This window comes from Anolis sagrei, chromosome 4 (genome assembly GCF_037176765.1).
Source record: "Anolis sagrei isolate rAnoSag1 chromosome 4, rAnoSag1.mat, whole genome shotgun sequence".
Lineage (NCBI taxonomy): Eukaryota > Metazoa > Chordata > Lepidosauria > Squamata > Dactyloidae > Anolis > Anolis sagrei.
Window position 1 is genome coordinate 231,725,383 of NC_090024.1, and position 19,508 is coordinate 231,744,890.

The 19,508-nt window shown below is 39.2% G+C and overlaps 1 protein-coding gene across 5 annotated transcripts in view; it reads left to right on the top strand.

Moving 5' to 3' along the window:
• Positions 1–19,508, top strand: part of CDH4 (cadherin 4) — a 938,653-nt gene that overhangs the window by 704,814 nt on the left and 214,331 nt on the right. For all 5 annotated transcript variants that reach the window (XM_060772002.2, XM_060772006.2, XM_060772003.2 and 2 more), the window contains exon 5: positions 14,202–14,357. In XM_060772002.2, coding sequence (XP_060627985.2) covers positions 14,202–14,357 — 156 coding nt within the window. The remainder of the gene's footprint in view (positions 1–14,201; positions 14,358–19,508) is intronic.

Consider the following 19,508-nt stretch of genomic DNA (forward strand, 5'->3'; position numbering starts at 1 on the left):
CATATTATGCAAAATGGAAGAGGGGGGAAATCTTTTTCCCCCCTGCTTTCTTGCACTAGAGGTGAGAACTAAGAACTTTTCTATCATGAAGTGAATAATAATAAAACATTTATTATGGTCAATGACCAGCATTGAAAAGGTGCAAGTGACAGGGTGTACAAATGTCAGAGTATACATATATGTACAAACACATGTACATAAATTTACAAACATCAGGTTACACACACATCCGGGTATCAAGAAACTATGTTAAAACAAAGTTAGATGTGATGTGAATATTGTTTACTTTCCAAATGTGAATTGAAGAATTTGGTAGATGGGTAGAAATGTTCAGTAAAATTGAAAGTGGTAAGAAAATTCAATTCATTCCAAGTCAATTATCTCAATCAAGTAAACCTCAGCCCTGTATCTGCAAGATTCAAGGAGTGAGGATCACTCATTCATAGGAGTGCCATGGGCTGGTGTTTAAGGGTGTTTTGCCTAGAGGATTATTTCATTATTCAGCACCTGGCTACAGGGATATAGCCAAATGTTTCTTAAATGTTCCCTATGCTTCTGCTGCCATGACATGAACAGTGATGTGACCTGTAGCAGCTGACAGGAGATATTGGGTTGGGAATTAGAGTTTTTTGAGCTCTGGACTTTTAATTGCATAAGCCTAACATATGGCATAATAAGTCAATAACAAGCATACTGGCCATGGACATTACTACACACTTCCTGTTCCCACAATGCAAGATAGTGGCAACTTAATCATGGTGATGGGTGGCTTCACACAGCCACTGGTGTGACACCATTGTGAAGCCCTGGCTGTGCAAAGCCACACTTATGGGTGAGCAGCAGAACGCGACCCTCCCACTGTGTCACTCCCCCTCCTTACCTGGTGGGAAAGAGATTAGAGTTTCCAGCAAGGAAAGCACCGCAGATGCTACCACAGAAGCACCCAGACAAACAACATAACATAAGTTCTGGGACCATAGGGGCTCTCAGTATATTTTGCCTATTGATAGTCCCTGGTGGCTTCACTGCAAGGAGGTGCCAGGCTACCGAATGCTATTGCATGACATTGTACAATAGGATCCATCACCAAAGATCAAGGTCCTGCTACTGTGCCCGTTTTCCATCACTATGTAATAAAGTCTTAAATCTCATCTTTCCCCTGGTCCTGAGATTCAATAATGAAATGAAGGATAAAACCAGTGGCAAGAACATTTTGTGGCATATATAGTTCATGGCAGAAAGTTCATTATGAACCAAAATAATCTTCAGAGAGTCTAATATTTCGTGACTTTCTAATTGTAGAGTGTTTCCTGAAATGGAGATATGAGCAGCAGCTCAAGGGCCAAGGAAGGGGAGGGGGGTTCAGCATTTAAGGCCACACTCAAACACATGAGTAAAGCTGAAAGTCATCAGTTCCCTTAAGTAAAATACTCACAATATCTGACAGTGTTAGAGGAGATTGTTTACAAATGCAGATGCTGCCTTTCTCCTTCACTTCAATAACAACAGCAAAAAAAAATCTCACAATAAATCTCCTCCAATATATGTTTAGTAAATTGCTAAATCGAGACACCCAGGAGGGTAAAATACTTTGCAGTACAGGCAGTCCCCGAGTTACTAAAATCCGACTTACAAACAATTCATAATTGAGAATGGGAGTGAGGCAACAGAAAGTGAGAGAAATCTACACCTCAGAAGGGAAATTCATTTCTTGAGGAGTTATCATGGGGAAAAGGTGTCTCCACTGAAGCTTTCTCACCAATCCTTGTTTCCACAACAAATCAAGATGTTCAAAATCCAACTGTCACAGGGACAGAAAGTGAGGTGATATTTTTTGAGCAGAGGCACAGACAGCAAAATAAACATTACAGGGGAGTTAACCCATCTCTATACTATCCAAAGCTAAAAGATATATATTTTGACTGCAGTTACACTTAAAAAGTATCTGGTCCAACTTACAAATTCAGCTTAAGAACAAAACTACAGAACCTATATTATTCATAACTTGGGGACTGCCTGTACTGGATTAATACATTGAAAACTTATTTCCTTTCCCAGTGCCACCTTTAGGTGCTAACCAAAAAAATAAATCTTTAAAACTTTTTCTGTCCTCTCTTTTGTCTCTCAACTTACATCCCATATGCTGCCTTTCATCTCTAGCACTTTAAAGCTGCCTTGCTTTCTATTTACTGAAGTTTCCACTCACTTATTCAGAAATTCAGAGACACTTGAGAGTCAAAAGCTTTCCTCAGCTCTCTTCCATCCTTGATTATTCTTAAGGGTCAAATATGCCTTAAAAAATTCTGAGGATTCAACTTTTGGCAAAAAGGGTGATGTGTGGACACACATCACATTGCAAATACAGATGCTCACTGAGTTGGTACAATCCAATATATTGTCTGTAAAAAATCTGTAGTGGAATCAGTAAATTATGGAGAAAGTGGGGTAGAAGAAATAGTGGTATAGAAGCAAAGGGAGAGCACACCATAGTAGATTCCTTTCAACGGAGGAGGCGCAGTGGGTTAAAGCCCTGTGCTGGCAGGACTGAAAACCGACAGGTCGCAGGTTCGAATCCAGGGAGAGGTGGATGAGCTCCCTCTATTAGCTCCAGCTCCTCATGCGGGGACATGAGAGAAGCCTCCCACAAGGATGATAAAACATCAAAAATCATCCAGGCGTCCCCTGGGCAACGTCCTTGCAGACGGCCAATTCTCTCACAACAGAAGCAGTTGCTCCTGACATGACAAAAAAAAATGGAGGAGGTATAATTATTAGGCCTGGGTAACAACGCAAAAATTTGTTTCTAAAATCGATTTGTATTTGGGGGGTTTTTTTGTTTCGATATTTAAAATAATTACAAAATTTTCCTTTTAAAAAGTTCGATATTTACGAAATTTCGTAAATGGTAAAAAATTAACGAATCGATTTCCGAAACAATAACGAATCGATTTGTTAATGGCGGACGCGACCGCGAAATATGCTAAAAAACCTCCAAAAAATTCTGAAGCTTCCCTCTCCCTCTGTTCTTGACTGTTGGTGTGATATTATATTTTTTTTTCACTAATTAAACCATAAAACTGGCCCAGACATGCGGAAATAATAACGAAACGACCTCAGAACAATAACGAAACGAATACAATAACGAAATACGAAACATTTACAAAACGTGTTTAAAAATCCGTTTTTTTAAATGATTGCTCCAGAATGGTTCGTTATCGTTTTGTAATTGGAAAAATTAACGAATTATTAACGAATTACGAATTAACGAAACGAAACCGCCCAGGCCTAATAATTATGGCTAGCAGGGAAAAGAAAAGAAAAAAGGAGCAGGGCAAAAGAAGAATCTAGCAGTATCTTTAAGACTACAAGCATGAGTTTTCATGGATTTCAATCTTATTCTTTGAAATCCACAGTGTTGTTGCTGTTGTCATTTCTATATTGCCTTTTCTCCAGATTGTGAATCAAACAAAAAAGGCTTCATTAAAAATCCAAAAGGTACCAATGTTGAAATAAGATTAAACAATCAAAAAATGTAAAACACATTCATTAAAAATGACAAAACATGTGTTAAAATAAGACAGTATTTAAGATCCTGACAGATTCTTCCTCCCCTCGCTCACTTTCTCCTCTTCATGGGGCAATAAAATAGCAAGACTAACTCTGAAAAAGAGGCAAGGAGAAACACACAGATGCCTCACACACATCTAAATAGCATTTATTAAACAGCCATTTGCACATGTGAATTGTTTGTTAAGACTACAACACTAAAATATAGAAAAAAAGCTTGTGGACAGGTTGTAAAGAAAGATTTCTGTGTTTCAGATTCTCTCAGTGTTCATCCCAATTGCTCTTAGCTTGAGGGCATGAGACAAGGCATCTTGGAACCGTAACTTATTTTCTGTTTGGTTAGAATACATGTTTTTCAAATAGAAAATCCTAAATTCTGTTTCTGACATCCTTAGTTAGGATTTCCATTCAGTCATGTTTCAAGAAATCTCTACCATGGAGAGCTCCCAGTTAAGAAAGACAGCATATGGGCTGGATAGAAGAAAGATCAGGTTCATTTTTGTAATTTTTAAAAATACTTTTATTAACACAAAACAGTTTCATATATATGAAATAACATCAAAGGAAACCTACATACCATGGAACCAGGCTGTACCTTAGATTAATCTCTATGGCAACTTCCATCTCAGTTTTGAACTTGACACAGAAATCTGTACTTCATTAGACTTTGGACAATGGGATTAAGTTCTACTTTTACAGATCTGTTTGTCACCTTGGGGTTTTCTCCTGGTCAGCCTCTGTGGGCTGAAGGTGGACATTATTGGGTTCTTGCCTAGTAAACCAATCTTAAGTCAATAGCCTAAAACCAGTTGTCAGTCCCAAGTTGATCAGACCTACTGGATCAATAGTAAGTATTGATTTATCAGTTAGTGATTGGTTCAGTGGGTCCACTCCAGCTGGGACTTGCAAATGGGCTTTAAAAAGGCAAAGGTTTCCCATGATATTAAGTAAAGTCATGTCCAATTCTGGGGCGGGGGGGGGGGGGGTACTAATCTCCATTTCTAAGCTGAAAAGCTGGCATTGTCCATAATCACCTCCAAGATCATGTGGCCACTATGACCACACAGAGTGCTGTACCTATTGATCTACTCACATTTGCATGTTTTCAAACTGCTAGAAAGCTGGGTCTAACAGCTGGAGCTCATCCACTCCCCTGGATTTAAACTGCCAACTTTTTGGTCAACAAGTTTAGCATTGCAGCAGTTTAAACCATTGTGCCACCAGGGGGTTTAGGTCAATATAAACAAAAACACTTGCTGGATTTCACTTGCAAGTAGGAATGATGGGAGGTATAAAAAGCTTATTCAAACTCTTTTGTCCAGTATTTCTTTATTAACCAATTTATTCAATTTATACCCCACCTTTCTCCTACCAAAGGACCTATTACTACAAGGCCTACTAATGCATACATGTATTACCATGTTCGACAGAACACTGTGCATTATTCCCCTACTAATAGTATATTACATTTAGGCCAATGGATTTCCCACAACCTGTATCTACTACTAATGGAAACCATTTCTGGTTTACTGGAGCTTGAGTTGAGTTTGAGCAGGGAAGTGAAGGACATTAGCTGTGTACTTATTCTGTTCAAAGTTCCCAGTTTTCGTGTCTGCCTATGTGTGTGTTATATATGATGCCAAGTGATTGTACAAAATAAGTCCTGATTTGTGCTAATATGCGGGTGCGAGCAATTCCACTCATGTGTGTAATCCCTTTGAACTCGAGGAGCTGTTCACATGTCTAAGTGATTTGCATGATCACTACTTAAGAGCTGGAATTAGTCCTTGCCATCTGTATTTACAATATTTTGCTAATCCAGCTTTTTAGACACCACAAATAGCCCCCTTCTTGGTGCACCATTATTGATCAAGAGAGAGAGATTTGGTTTGACAGAGGTTTGCGAAAAGCCGTTAAGTTGTCCAAGGAGTAGTCACATTATCAGCTCTTCAAAGTTGACATATGGTAATGTGCAGTTTAATGCCTGCCCTGACATCCTGAAGTGGTGTCAAGCCTCACTACCAGTTGATGCTTGAAAGTTTTATGGGCACAAAAATAAATATCCAAATGATTTTCCGGTGCCATTTCTGGACTTTATGAGGGGTTTTTTTTTGCCATTTCGACTGCTTTTGTTACGCTGAAATGTTCTGTGGCAGAGAATGCAGGAAGGGCTTGGGATTTCACTCAGCTTCCCTCTTTGTTTAGCATAAATTAATAGGATTGCCTCACTGTTTTTTGTATAGCCTCATCTGGAAGTAATTTTAATTTCAGTGACAAGCTTTATAGTATATATATTTTCTTTCAAGCGTGTTATCCCGTTGACTACACATAATCATGTCTCAAAGCCTTAAGTGTTTGGAGGCTCCCTGAGTTACACTTTCCTTGCTTCAAACTTATCTTTTAAGAGAGAACTAAAGGGCTATAATGTAACAGCTCTGAAATTAAATCTATTAATGTAGTAGGAATATACCTGTTCTCGCATCCCGCCCACCCCAAAGCCAGCCTCACATTATGAATTCTCCCTGTGGGTTTTAATCTTCCTATTTATCAGGCACATTGCTTTCCAGATGCAATGAAACATACAGAAATTGGAACCACTGGCTCTCTTTACAGGGAGAGGAAGATCTGGAAATAAACCTCACTGAATTTAATGAGACTTATTTCCTAGTAGTCATGTAGAGATTTGGATTCTTAATAGCATTATCAGCTGGATATTGATAAATCACAGAACTGGGCTATACCTTCATCTCTGAAAAAGATTCAAGGGGGTTAAAGTTGACTTCTCAGGAGAAAGAATGGAATATAAAAAGGAATAATTAAATTGCATGAGTTTAAGGAACATGCTACCCATTCATACTGTGCAATAATAGTAATAATGGGGAGTTGCCTTGGTTCTCTCCCATAGGATTCTGAAACAAGAGGTGTAAAGCTTCTTTGCTTTATGGTCTGATTTTTTTTCATGAATTCTCTCTCCTCCTTTGGAGGCCCCAGTGGCGCAGTGGGTTAAACCGCTGAACTGCTAAACTTGTTGACTGAAAAGTCGCAGGATCGAATCCAGGAAGCGGTGTGAGCTTCTGCTGTCAGCCCCAGCTTCTGCCAACCTAGCAGTTTGAAAGCATGCAAATGTGAGTAGATCAATAGGCACTGCTCCGGCGGGAAGGTAACGGTGCGCCATGCAGTCATGCTGGCCACATGACCTTGGAGGTGCCTACGGACAATGCCAGGTCTTCGGCTTAGAAATGGAGATAAGCACCAACCCCCAGAATCGGACACAACTGGACTTAATGTCAGGGGAAAACCTTTACCTTTACCTTACCTCTCCTCTTTCAGTCTCTTTGCAATAGATAACAAATTTAGCACTGTTCAGTTATGTTCACTCATCATTTGAGTACACACGAGAGATACTATCAGCTTTCAAATCTTCTATTATCTCTCCACTTGCCAGCCACATTACATAGTAATCAGAGATAGAAAGTTAGGAGCCAGTTCTATGCAGGCAGATTCTGTGTGAAATTTGGAGCTCTGCATGATGAGTTGTGATAGAGGTGCAACCAAAGAGGCACAGTCTACAAGGACTGCCACCTACTCCATCTGATGTGAAGGAATCCCATAATAATTAATAATAATAATAATAATAATAATAATAACAACAACAACAACAACAACAACAACAACAAATTGGTGGGATCACAAGCCTGAAAAGGTTACAGAAAATGAACACGTCAAGCTACTCTGGGACTTCCGAATTCAGACAGACAGAGTTTTGGAGCACAATACTCCTGACCTCACAATTGTGGAAAAAAACAAAATATGGATCTTCGATGTTGCAGTCCCAGGTGATGGCAAGATTGATGAGAAGCAACTGGAAAAGCTTACATGATACAAGGATTGAAAGATAGAACTGTAAAGACTCCAGCACAAGCCAGTCAAGGTGATTCCAGTAGTGATCAGCACACTGTTTGCAGTGCCTAAATACCTTGGCCTGCACTTAAAAACAATCAGCACTGACTAAATTACCATCTGTCAGCTGTAAAAGGCCACCCTACTCAGATCTGCACGCATTATTCACTGATACATCACACAGTCCTAGACACTTGTGGGATCAAATAAAAAAGACAGCATAGTGATTTTGTTTGCTGTGTGCTAATCTTGTTGTATATCTATTATTATTATTATTATTATTATTATTATTATTATTAATACCTCGCCACCATCTCCCAGAAAGAACTTGGGTGGCTTACAGAAGCACATACAAGTGACGTAACGTAAAATACAGGTAAAATTACATCAACATATTAAACAATAAGAACATCATTTAAGATAAAAACAACACATTACAATAAGCCCAATTTAAAAATCAATAAAACACAGTACTATTACCATTAAAACAAATAGTACAACATCACAGCCACAGCCCAATTCCTTGAGGATGAACAATCTTTCTTGTTTCCTTCTCATTAAGAAATTGATAAAACACTGTCTAGACAAACCAGGTTTAGGGAGGAAAGTTCTTGGAAAAGTTCTTAGAACTAGTCGGTGGCCAAAATGATATAACCACTATCAGCTATCTTTTGTCCCTCAAGACATTAGGAATTCAGAACAAGACGTCAAAGACAACTCTAGGGATCAAATGTGAAAGAGAAGCCCTTGACATAACTTTCTTGTTCGCCTGCACTTGCTAGCCTCTTTTTTGAGGATTGAGAATGTTACTACTTCACTCAGCAAACATACAGGCCCAAAACCTCTTGGTTATGGCCATTCCCTACTAGAGCTGTTCAATCAACACCACACCCTCCAACTGGACCAATGTGCCAGGAACAATCCCAATTATTCTCCTGTCATTCCACTTTTTCAGCTGCTTTTGAAATGTTTTCCCTATTCTCCTCCTAATTTGCATTCAATTAGCTCATTAGGAAGGAAAAGAAAGAAGGGCTTGGAGTCTCGGTAGGCTCAGGCAGTCTCTTCTAGCATGTGTTCCTCCTCATTAATAACTTTTGCAATTTTAACCACATTCATGTTGCTTGGCCACAGTTTTCCCAGTTTTCATCTGCAAAATGATGGAAAAGATGCAATTCTTAAACTCTGAGTCAACACATAGTTGTCTTTTTTCATGTCAGGAGCGACTTGAGAGACTGCATGTTGCTACTGGTGTGAGTGAATTGACCATCTGCAAGGATGTTGCCCAGGGGATGTCTGGATGTTTTTGATGTTTTACCATCCTTGTGGGAGGCTTCTCTCATGTCCCCACATGGGGAGCTGGAGCTGACAGAGGGAGCTCATTCACTCTCTCCCCATATTCGAACCTACGACCTGTCAATCTTCAGTTCTGTCAGCATAAGGATTTAACCCACTGTGCCACCGGAGGCTCCTATTCAACACATAGATTTATCCCATTCATTCAATAGGTTCAACTATTGTTTATAGGTTTTATGGGATATTTTCACTGGGCCCCTGTTTTTAATTTCATAAATTGTTTAATTTTTCCCATTTGAATCTTACATTATAATCTTTGACTGGAGTTTTGAGCAAGAAGGAATGCAGAAATGGAAATACCATATGTATTAAAGTGCGTGTTTCGTAATGATACTTGAAGAGGCAACCTTTTAAATCTTTCATTTGACTAATCTACAGAAGTGATGGCAAAATTGTATTTGAGAATTTTATTTACATAAGTGATTACTTAAACATACAAGCTCTTTCTCTCTGAAAAAAATAGCCTGAAACCTTACTTACGGATCTCAGTGAGCAGTAAGATGTAGCCGCATAAAATATTTCCATGATATTTAATGAGCCAAACTTGGCATGCTTAAATAGATTCTTAAGTGTTCTAATTTAAAGGATTTGAATATGTTTGCATTGTTTGATTTCCATTAAACATGGAGTGCATGGTGGCATACAAGAGATGGTTATTTTCAGTTGAGCTGCTCTAATGGCCAAGCGCATTAAGAGCTTTGTAATAAAAGACATTTCATTGCACAATAATACTCTTCTATACTGTGATTAATATTGATAGCATTTCTTTAACAACTCCAGAAGTGAAACTCTTGAAAGGTTATGGAGGGTTTAATAGACTGGGTGCAGCTTCCTGGAAGTTAGAATAGAAGGCATTTTTAAGTTTCATGTTCTGCTGAATTCTGGTCTGAAACAAGAGCAGAACATATAGGGTGTGCCATCAAATTTGCTGAATACTGACTGCTGGTGGTAGTTTCTATGTCATTTGTCATATTCTTTATGGATTTTGTCTCCCTGTGAAGAACACAAAAGTAAGAATATTTTTACATGGCGATTCCAAGACCCTGACTGGGACACAGTTGGAAAAGGGAGCTAGGTCAGTTTCTAAAAGCAACCTAGGAAACTGGGCAGATAATTGGACTGGCACAGCTGAGGAACTTGGGAAAGGGCCATGAAGCCTGTGATATCATGTCATCACAAGAACAAACCTGATCAGTTGGTAAAACTGGGACATCCTTTGGGAAAGTTTTGCCTCCTTCTTAGTCAAGAAAGTGCTGACTGCGTTTCAGTTGCTAGGCCCAACTAAGAGCCAAAATCTTGTCCATGCACTTTACTATTGTTCTACATGCAAAGTTACAATGCTCTATTTTATATTGCCCTCTATTTCTACTGCTGCCATCAGCCCTATCTTCATCATTGTTTTTTGCACCAAGCCACCCACTCATGCCCAAAAACTGATCATTATCGCAGAGATCACTGGCTATTGGTTTATGTTTGGTCTTACATTTTGTTATAATGATGTTGTTTTATTTGGTTTTATACTGTTGGTTATATATTTTAATGTATTATGTTTTAACCATGTTGATCGGGCTTGTTCCCATGTAAGCCACCCAAGTCCTTCGGGGAGATGGAGGCGGGGTACAAAAATAAAGTTATTATTATTATCATTATTAATTATTCTTATTGTAGTCTGATCTGATTAGGTTCTTAATATCACAGCGCTATCACATTTATTTCATGTTCCATTGAAGTGATCACTCGGTTTAGAAGAGATAAATTAATATCAGATAAACCAACATGCAAGGGGAACAATAGGGCCAAAGTATTGTCGAAGGCTTTCATGGTCGGAATCACTGGGTTGTTGTAGGTTTTTTTGGGACCTCACTACCTCTGAGGATGCTTGCCATAGATCCAAGCGAAATGTCAGGAGAGAATGCCTCTAGAACATGGCCATATAGCCTGAAAAAACCTACAACAACCCAGTGATTCTGGCCATGAAAGCCTTCTCTAGAACAGGGCCATATAGCCCAAAAAACCTACAACAACCCAATAGGGCCAAATATTGAATGAAAAGGGAAATTTTACAATCAAAATGACAGGAACATAGAAGTAGTTTAATTAACATTATTTTTCCTTCAAGGGTAATTTAGCACAGTCCCCAAAAAGCTGTTTATTTATTTGCTTTATTTCTATACCGCATTTTTCAGCCCAAACAGGCGACTCAATGCAGTGTTCAACAGTGGACCTCTCTGCCTCAGAGTGTGGTGGAAGCTCCTTCCTTGGAGGGTTTTAAAAAGAGGCTGGATTACCATCTGTCGGGGGTGCTTTGATTGTGCTTTTTCCGCATGGCATGGGGTTCGATTAGATGGCCCATGTGGTATCTTCCAATTATTATTCTATGATTCTATGAAATGTAAGAATGATGAAGAAACAAAGAAGGGTATATATTGATGCCATGAAGGAGTGAGTGATGGGGAAGATGTATTATGTCTGTATTCTGTTACCCTGGAGAGAAGTGAATGCACATCAATGCAGGTGGAAGAAGGACTTCTTCTGTTCTCTGGTCTATGGCAGTATCACCACCTGGTGACAGGTGTAGACTGTGATGCTGACAAAAAAACAAAATTTTACTGTATGAAAACCCTGCTGGGTTTACTGCATGCCACATTCAGAGCCTGAAAGTTGAGAGGTGGAAGTGTTGGTTGTTAGAGAGCAGGTTGCACATCAAGGAGGGGATGGGTAAAACCTTCTGTGTTGCAATGAAAGCATTATATCTTCTCTACCTGTATGATCATCTTCATTTCATTCATTCATTGAACAAGCATTATTCTGGTTTGCTTTTGGATCTCAAGCTTTACATGCTTTGATATGTTGCTTAACCTGTAGCCTTGTAAGGAAGGCTGTGGGTGTGACAGCTCTCAAAATGCTTCCCATCCAGTGCCGTTTTGGCATCAAGGAAACCATTACTTGAAATCTGGATTTCCAGGACCAGATTCTGGGAATATTTCTTTTACCCAACCCTCTAAAATTTCAGTAGAAAAGTTATTGGTGGTATTGTTGTGTCACTGTAATTAGTAAAGCACCCCTTTCATTTGGTGGATTTAATTTGCATGTTAAGTAACACTTCCATCTGAGAAGGTTAAAAAAAAGCCTCCATTGATGTTTGGATCATGATTTCAGTTACTGCATTTATCTAATTCACTTTCAATTATATCATTGATGACCCAACTGAAATAGTTTCAATGTAGATGTTTGACCAATTATTTCATCAAAAAAAAATGGCAGTGGTTCTTCAAGTAAAAAAAAAAGTTAATTGATTGGCACCCAGGTTTTTTTAAATGTTGGACAGCCTTTCAAAACACAAGAGAAAATATACCAGAGATGAAAGGGAGAAAACCAGGACCCCTTCTTTGGTTGACTTCATCTCTGAAGGATAAACATGCCCTCATGCTCCCCTTGTGAAGCTATGTCCATTCAGCCAGAGAACAGAACATGTTTGTTTGCTTTTTCATTTATTTATTTATTAACATAGTCCTTTTTCTTTGTGTCTTCTGCATACATCAAATCTTTATTCATTCACCCTGCTTTCCTCCACCAAGTAACTAGTATCTCATTTTCTGATGGGATGGGGATAAAAAATTGTTCATTTTTTGTCCAGAATTACTGGATTGCTGTGAGTTTTCCAGGCTGCATGGTCATGTTCCAAAGACATTTTCTCCTGATGTTTTGCCCACGTCTACAGCAGGCATCCTCAGAGGTTGTGAGGTCTGTTGGAAACTAGGCAAGTGAGGTTTATATATCTGTGGAACAACCGGGGTGGGAGAAAGAACTCTTGTCTGTTTGAGGCAAGTGTAAATGTTGCAGTTGGCCTCCCTGATAAGCATTTAATAGCCTTGCAGCTTCAAAACCTGGGTGGTTGCTGCCTGGGGGATCCTTTGTTGGGAGGTGACAACTGGCCCTGATTTATTCTTGTCTGGAATTCCCCTGGTTTTTTTTCTTCATGTTGCTCATTTTTGTTTCTTTCATGAATAGACTATATCATCCATCCCATTCCACAATTAAGCTATATTTAGAAGAAGATCTCTCAATTCAAGTGTACATCAGAAAGTTAATTTCAGATTGAAAGGGATAACCCAAGCTTTTTAGACTACTTAACATGCCTGTCTGTTTTTTCATATGTGCTGCAAACCTGAAAGAGGTTCTCCGTGCAGATCTCTATGCATGCTTTGTTATTTCCCTTTGGAAAAAAATGTGTGCTTGGTTGGGAAGGTTGTATTTGCCATCTCACTTCACCCTAAACACCATGTACATATAGCATAGAGAGCTGCACAGGGCAAACCTTTGGGAATTCAGCTGAAGTAAATTCTGAATCACGTGACAGCCTTCACACATACGAGTGTATTTGAGATTATGCTCTCGTATTGCAGTGTATTTGAGATTATACTCTCTACAGACATCTGTGGACCACTAGGGCATAGCTAAATGAGCCTACTTGGCACCATCCAGAGCTTTTAAACTATAGTTCTCAGAATCCTCCAGCTGGATGTTCCATTGTGCCTTCGATTAGGCAGTTCACCATAAATTTATCCTGTCCCTATTTTAAGTTTTGCACTTTATTTCGGCCCTTTTATTGGCTTCTTCAAAACTTTTGCCAACGGTTGTCCCTAGCCCCTGTTCACTCAATCTCTGCACTTTCCTTTGGCTCCTTGGAATTTATTTGCAGTCATTGATCCTGAACTCAATTACAACCTTTATCTCAGTCTATTGTTTTATGATGCTGTTTTATGAATGTTTTGACTGTGCTGTATTTTATTATTTTATTGAGTATTTTTAACTGTGTCTTTGTTTTTATCTGTGATTGTTGGGCTTGTCCCTTCTAAGCCATCCCCAAGTCCCCTTGGGGAGATGGTGGCAGTATATAAAAATAAAGTTGTTATTATTGTTATTGTTGTTGTTGTTGTTGTTGTTGGAGTTGTGGAGCAAAGGGTTTTTCCAAATGTTAACATTCTTATTGTGGAAGCTATGCAAACTTGTAAGCCAGGAGTTTGTGGCTCTTCCAACAATGTATGTGATATCTGGAACTGAAAAACACAAATATATGTGTTATTCATTTTGCCACAGCTGAAATATTATGTGTTCACAGGCACATTACATTGCTCATAGAAATGGTGATGTTTGAAAAATTCCTAAAGCCAAAATTTGATTATACTTTTTGTTGATGGGTTGCTGTGTTATTCACTATCTAAATGTACATAGACATACCAAGGCATCAAGCTCTTGTTTTTCATTCATCTTGAAACATATAAGCCACCTTGTGGGTATGTATCAACATGAGCTTCTTTTTCTTTGCTCCTGTCCTGCATCCCAAGCTGACTCATTGTTCCCTTTAATGTTTTATTCAGATTCGTTCAGATAAAGACAGTGAGATCCATATAAGATACAGCATCACAGGAGTGGGAGCTGACCAACCCCCTATGGAAGTCTTCAACATCGACCCAGTGTCTGGAAGAATGTACGTGACTCGCCCAATGGATAGAGAAGAAAGAGCATCTTACCATGTAAGCATGTGGCCTCTCAGTACTTCCAGTATCTTGTGGTTTCAGTTTTATTTGCTTTTTCTTTCCTTTCTTTTATTTTCTTTCTTTCACGCTCTCAGTGCATGCCCCAATCAGAACTATAGAAACACACTTAAGACAAACTGAAACCTTCCTGCACTACTCTCCACCCCTTTAAAATATAATGTAATATAATTTCATACATTTGGGGTTGTGAAGCTGTAGAATTTGTTATTTGTGAAAAAAAGTTTGTTGCTCAGTTTTGACATTTTCCTAGAGCATCGGTTATAGAGGTTTCTGAAGGTTTAGCTACGATCAGGTATGCTGATGATGGCTGCTTACTTGAGAAGAGGATACTTTAGTTTTATGGCACCAACAATTCAATGGATGAAATTTAGTGGTGAATATGAAAGTGGAAAGATAATGAGAGATTACTTTCACAGGAGTCCAAGTGATGAGATTCTTTTGGTAAACCCTCCTGATCCTGCTTAAGCATTTATGATAGCAAGGATGGACATTTCTTTTCTTAGTCCATATTCCAAACACGACATTACAATTTCATCAGCTATTTTGAGGTAGACAATTGTGGTAAATCCATGGGCCAATATTCTGTCTCAGGATCTCCTGGGATCCTATGAACCAATCAAAATGCCAAAACATAAAAACCCAAACTTGCCCACTTTGAGACAAAGACAATCCAGAATGTTATTTTAGGCCTTTGTCCTTGTTGCATTGTTGCTATTTTGCCCACCCGGAATCTCTTGCCAATATTTTGTATGTATCAGGCCCGTAGCCGGGGTGGGGGGTGGGTGGGTGGATTGAGGGGCTTCACCCCCCCCCCCCAAATTCTCAGGATGGTCCGTGAGAAGGCCTTACTGGTACATTATTTAAACTGTTATGTTTATTCATATCATGATCTGATCACCATAATGATACAAAAGGTTTACTAGGATAGATCCTGACCCCCCCCCCCCAAAAAAAAACAAACTCAGCCCCCCCCCCCCCCCCCCCGCCCCGAATCAAAATCCTGGCTATGGGCCTGGTATGGATCAAAACACACCCCACGGTAATCTACCATCTTTCCTTTTTCCTTCCAAAATTGTGGCCAGATTCTAAGAAATGCATTTTGCATCCACATTTAACACTCTCCTGTTCGATTTTCCTTCCCTGCTTTCACCATCATGATTTAATATAGCAGATCTCAAACCTTGATGGTGTGTCATGCCAAGGAAGTGGCTAACAATATGAACTTAGATAGAGCAAATGCACACAGCGTAATGTTGTCAGTGCATGCATTGCTTTGTACTTCCAGACAAGGAATGAAGTGCGGATGGCAGTGGGTCACAGTCTTCCATGGGCTTGCTCACTGTAGGGACGTCTTTCTGCATATCAACAGTACAGAGAAATGTGTGCAATGTTAATGTTATGTTTCGTCGTGCTTTTAAAACAATATCTTAACTGAAATAAAGGAAGTTAGAAGAGAAGATGACTTATGTCAAACAAGACCAGTAGTCAGGACCTTTTCGGTGGTGGCCCCACGACTCTGGAATTCCCTCTCCAAAGGCATCAGGCAAGCCCCAACATTGGCAGTCTTTAGAAGGAGCTTGAAAACGTGGATGTTCCAGTGTGCCTTCCCAGAATAAGGAACCCTAAGCAATATGTCCCAAATGCACTTTATGAGAGACTTAGAATTGTCTGCACGCCTACCTATCCTAAAATATCCATCCTATTTCCCTTGGACATGCCCAGCATTTTTAATTTTAACCCTTGCACTTGGCCCTGCCACAGGTTTTTAAATGCGTCATGTCATTACTGTATTGTTTTTTGCTTTGTTATGAGTTATTTATTGTTGTATTGTTGTTGTTATGTTTTTATGATGTATTTAGGCTCAGCCTTTTGTAAACCGCACCGGGTCCTGCGGGAGATGGTAGTAGGGTATAAATAAAGGTTTATTATTATTATTATTATTATTATTATTATTATTATTATTATTATTATCCATTTAGCTGAGTATTTAGCTTTCACTCTTTGCCAAGGTTTGAGACAGGATTCTTTCCAGAACTGCTTGAAAATCCCAGTGACTCTAAATAAAGCTTTCTACAAATGTATTATTTATCTATTTATTTATTTATTTATTTATTTAAAGCATTTATATTCCATCTTTCACACCCTGAAGGGTAAGAAGGAGATGAGATAGGATCCCCCAGTGGTGCAATGGGTTAAACCCTTGTGTCAGCAGGACTGAAGACTGACAGGTCTCAGGTTCGAATCCAGGGAGAGCACGGATGAGCTCCCTCTGTCTCTGGCTCCCCATGTGGGGACATAAGAGAAGCCTCCCACAAGGATGGAAAAACTTCAAAACATCCAAGCATCCCCTGGGCAATGTTCTTGCAGACGGTCAATTCTCTCACACCAAAAGTGACTTGCAGTTTCTCAAGTCGCTCCTAATACACAAAAAAAAAAGAGCCTGAAGGGGACTCGGGGCAGAGCACAACATATATACAGCTAACATTCAATGCCAAAAAATAAAATAAACTATAAATATTCATAAAATCAATTGTTTTAAACCATCTTAAATCAGCCATACTGAATCTGGTCAGCAGAGTAAAGATTCCTATTGTTGTCTTATTGCACTTTCCCAAAGGCTTGATCCCACAGCCAGGTTTGTACCATCTTTCCGAAGGATAGGAGGGAGGGGGGATGTGAAATATATGAAACTTGCTCTGTCACTGAGGTCCAAAGACTCCCCAGTGTTCCATAAAACTATTTTTTATGTTTCTCTTTGAAATGACTTGACTGCTTCCTACATAACAGATTGCCTTTTGTGCATCCCAGAAAGGCTATGAAACCATTGAGTGCATTACTTTGTGTGGCCTATGAGCAAAATGGCTTTCCAAATATCCACATGAAGATGCTATAAAGTGCCCATGAAACTGTATAGGTCAGTTTGACTGACTTCATCTTCTTAAAGTGTTCCATGGCAGGCATTGATTCCACCCAGTCATATTTGGTTTGGTACACATTTAACTATGTTGACATTGCTTGTGGACAGAGGCAGAAGGATAAAGAAAGTATATTAGCTCCTTAGCTGTATGGAAGAAGAGATTTCCCAAGGGCTAAAGGGGAAAGTTATTTTATCCTCCTTGTGAACAAAAGCAATTATTTTATCCAGCAAACCAGGCAAAATCTGAAGAAAAAAAAGATTTTTGAAAAAGGGAAAGGAGTATTTGAGGCACAGGGTTTGTTCTGTGCTGCTACTGAGTTGCCAGCAATATCCCACTGATGTCAGGTCATTATAACGTGGGTTTTAATTGGGGTATAAGGTCTCAAAATAATGCCTTTGATTGAATCATTAGGATTGCAGTATTAGAAACTCACAGTCAAAAAGAAATAACTTTTTCTGCCATAATGATGACTTCATGCGACCCTGAACTATTTAATAGCAAGTGTTTCCTATTTACTAATCGCAAATTAAGACAATTGTTTTTCAAGGCTTCCTAGAAGTGTCTCTCCGTGTCGTGTTATGTTCTGTTGGATTCTAATCTGTGAAGAGCTTTAGTTTTTGGACTTGTTTTAATTTAATGGCTAATTTAATGATATTTTCCACTTTGATACATTTTTTTATCTATGTTTATTTTAAGTGAGGTATGCTACCATGAGTTCCAGACTATAAAAAATGTGGGCTATACATAAATAGATGGTGATGATGGTCAGTATCCTGTATATAATTTACCTATTGTTATAGTGCTACTCAGAATCTGGAACAATCCCCCTATCTCTACATATTCTCCATGATTAACAGATGTTTTTTCACTCTCTCTTGGGAAGCAGTTGACTGTCATTGCAACCCCTTTCTATGAGTTCTCTGGTGTGACAGACAAAACCTGAACCTCTGTTGCAATCACCTCTCATGCCAGAGATCACGCATATAATGGGGTTGGGAGCATCAGCCAGCTTCTTTCTGTCAATCGCAATGTCTATTACCCAATAAGTGGAAATTGGGGAACTTTCACAATCCCTAAAATAGGGACTTCGAATATGTAGCTGTCATGACTCTGTGACTAAGGGTTACTGTAATTGCCATAAAGGATTCTGGCCAACAGTAGCAATAATAATAAGGAGGCTGCTGAATTTCTTTTCATAAGAAGGTTTTGTAACAATAGAATCTGGGTTTAGCAGAGCTCTCCATAGATTAATTGCAGTCTGATGAGGAGGAGGATAATGATGATATATTTCTTACCAGCCATTTTATTTATCGTGTCAGACAATTGTATTACATTTTAAACAATTTTTTAACAAACAGACAAAACAGAGTTTGCAAGCTTGGTAGTTGATTAAATGTCCTTTGACCAGTATCTGGCCACTTGGAGTTCCTCTGGTTCTTCATTGTGCATGTGGCAGGGCTCAGGTTGCATTGCAGCAGGTGGTCTGTGGTTTGCTCTTCTCCACACTCGCGTGTCATGGATTCCACTTTGTAGCCCAATTTCTTAAGGTTGGCTCTGCATCTCGTGGTGCCAGTGCGCAGTCTGTTCAGCGCCTTCCAAGTTGCCCAGTTTTCTGTGTGCCCAGGAAGGAGTCTCTCATTTGGTATCAGCCATTGATTGAGGTTCTGGATTTGAGCCTGCCACTTTTGGACTCTCACTTGCTGAGGTGTTCCAACTAATGTCAATAATAACAATAATAACAGTAATACATTTTATTTATTACCCACCTCTCCTGATAGCTCGGTGCGGGGTACAACAACATCAAAAAAACATGAATGTAAAATATATACACTAAATTACATAAACTCAAAGATATTTTTTAAACTTGCACCAAGCACAGATATAGAATTGGCATATAGTAGCAATAGAATGTAAATCAAAACTTATAATTGAAAGTTGACTAGGTAGGCCTGCCAGAAGACATTGTGCTTTAAATTCCGACAACTCATTCAGCTGTCAGAGCTTTTCCAGCAGGTCATCCCACAGTCTTGGGGCAGCCGATGAAAAGTTCTTATGGGTGATGATTACCAGTCGGCATATGCCAGAGGACCTAAGTGTCCTAAAGGGTGGATTGTGCAGGAGAAGGCGATCCTGTAAGTAGCCTGGACTTAACTCATGTAGGGCTTTAAAAGTCAAAACCACTGCTTTGTACTTTTCCCAGTGACTTTGG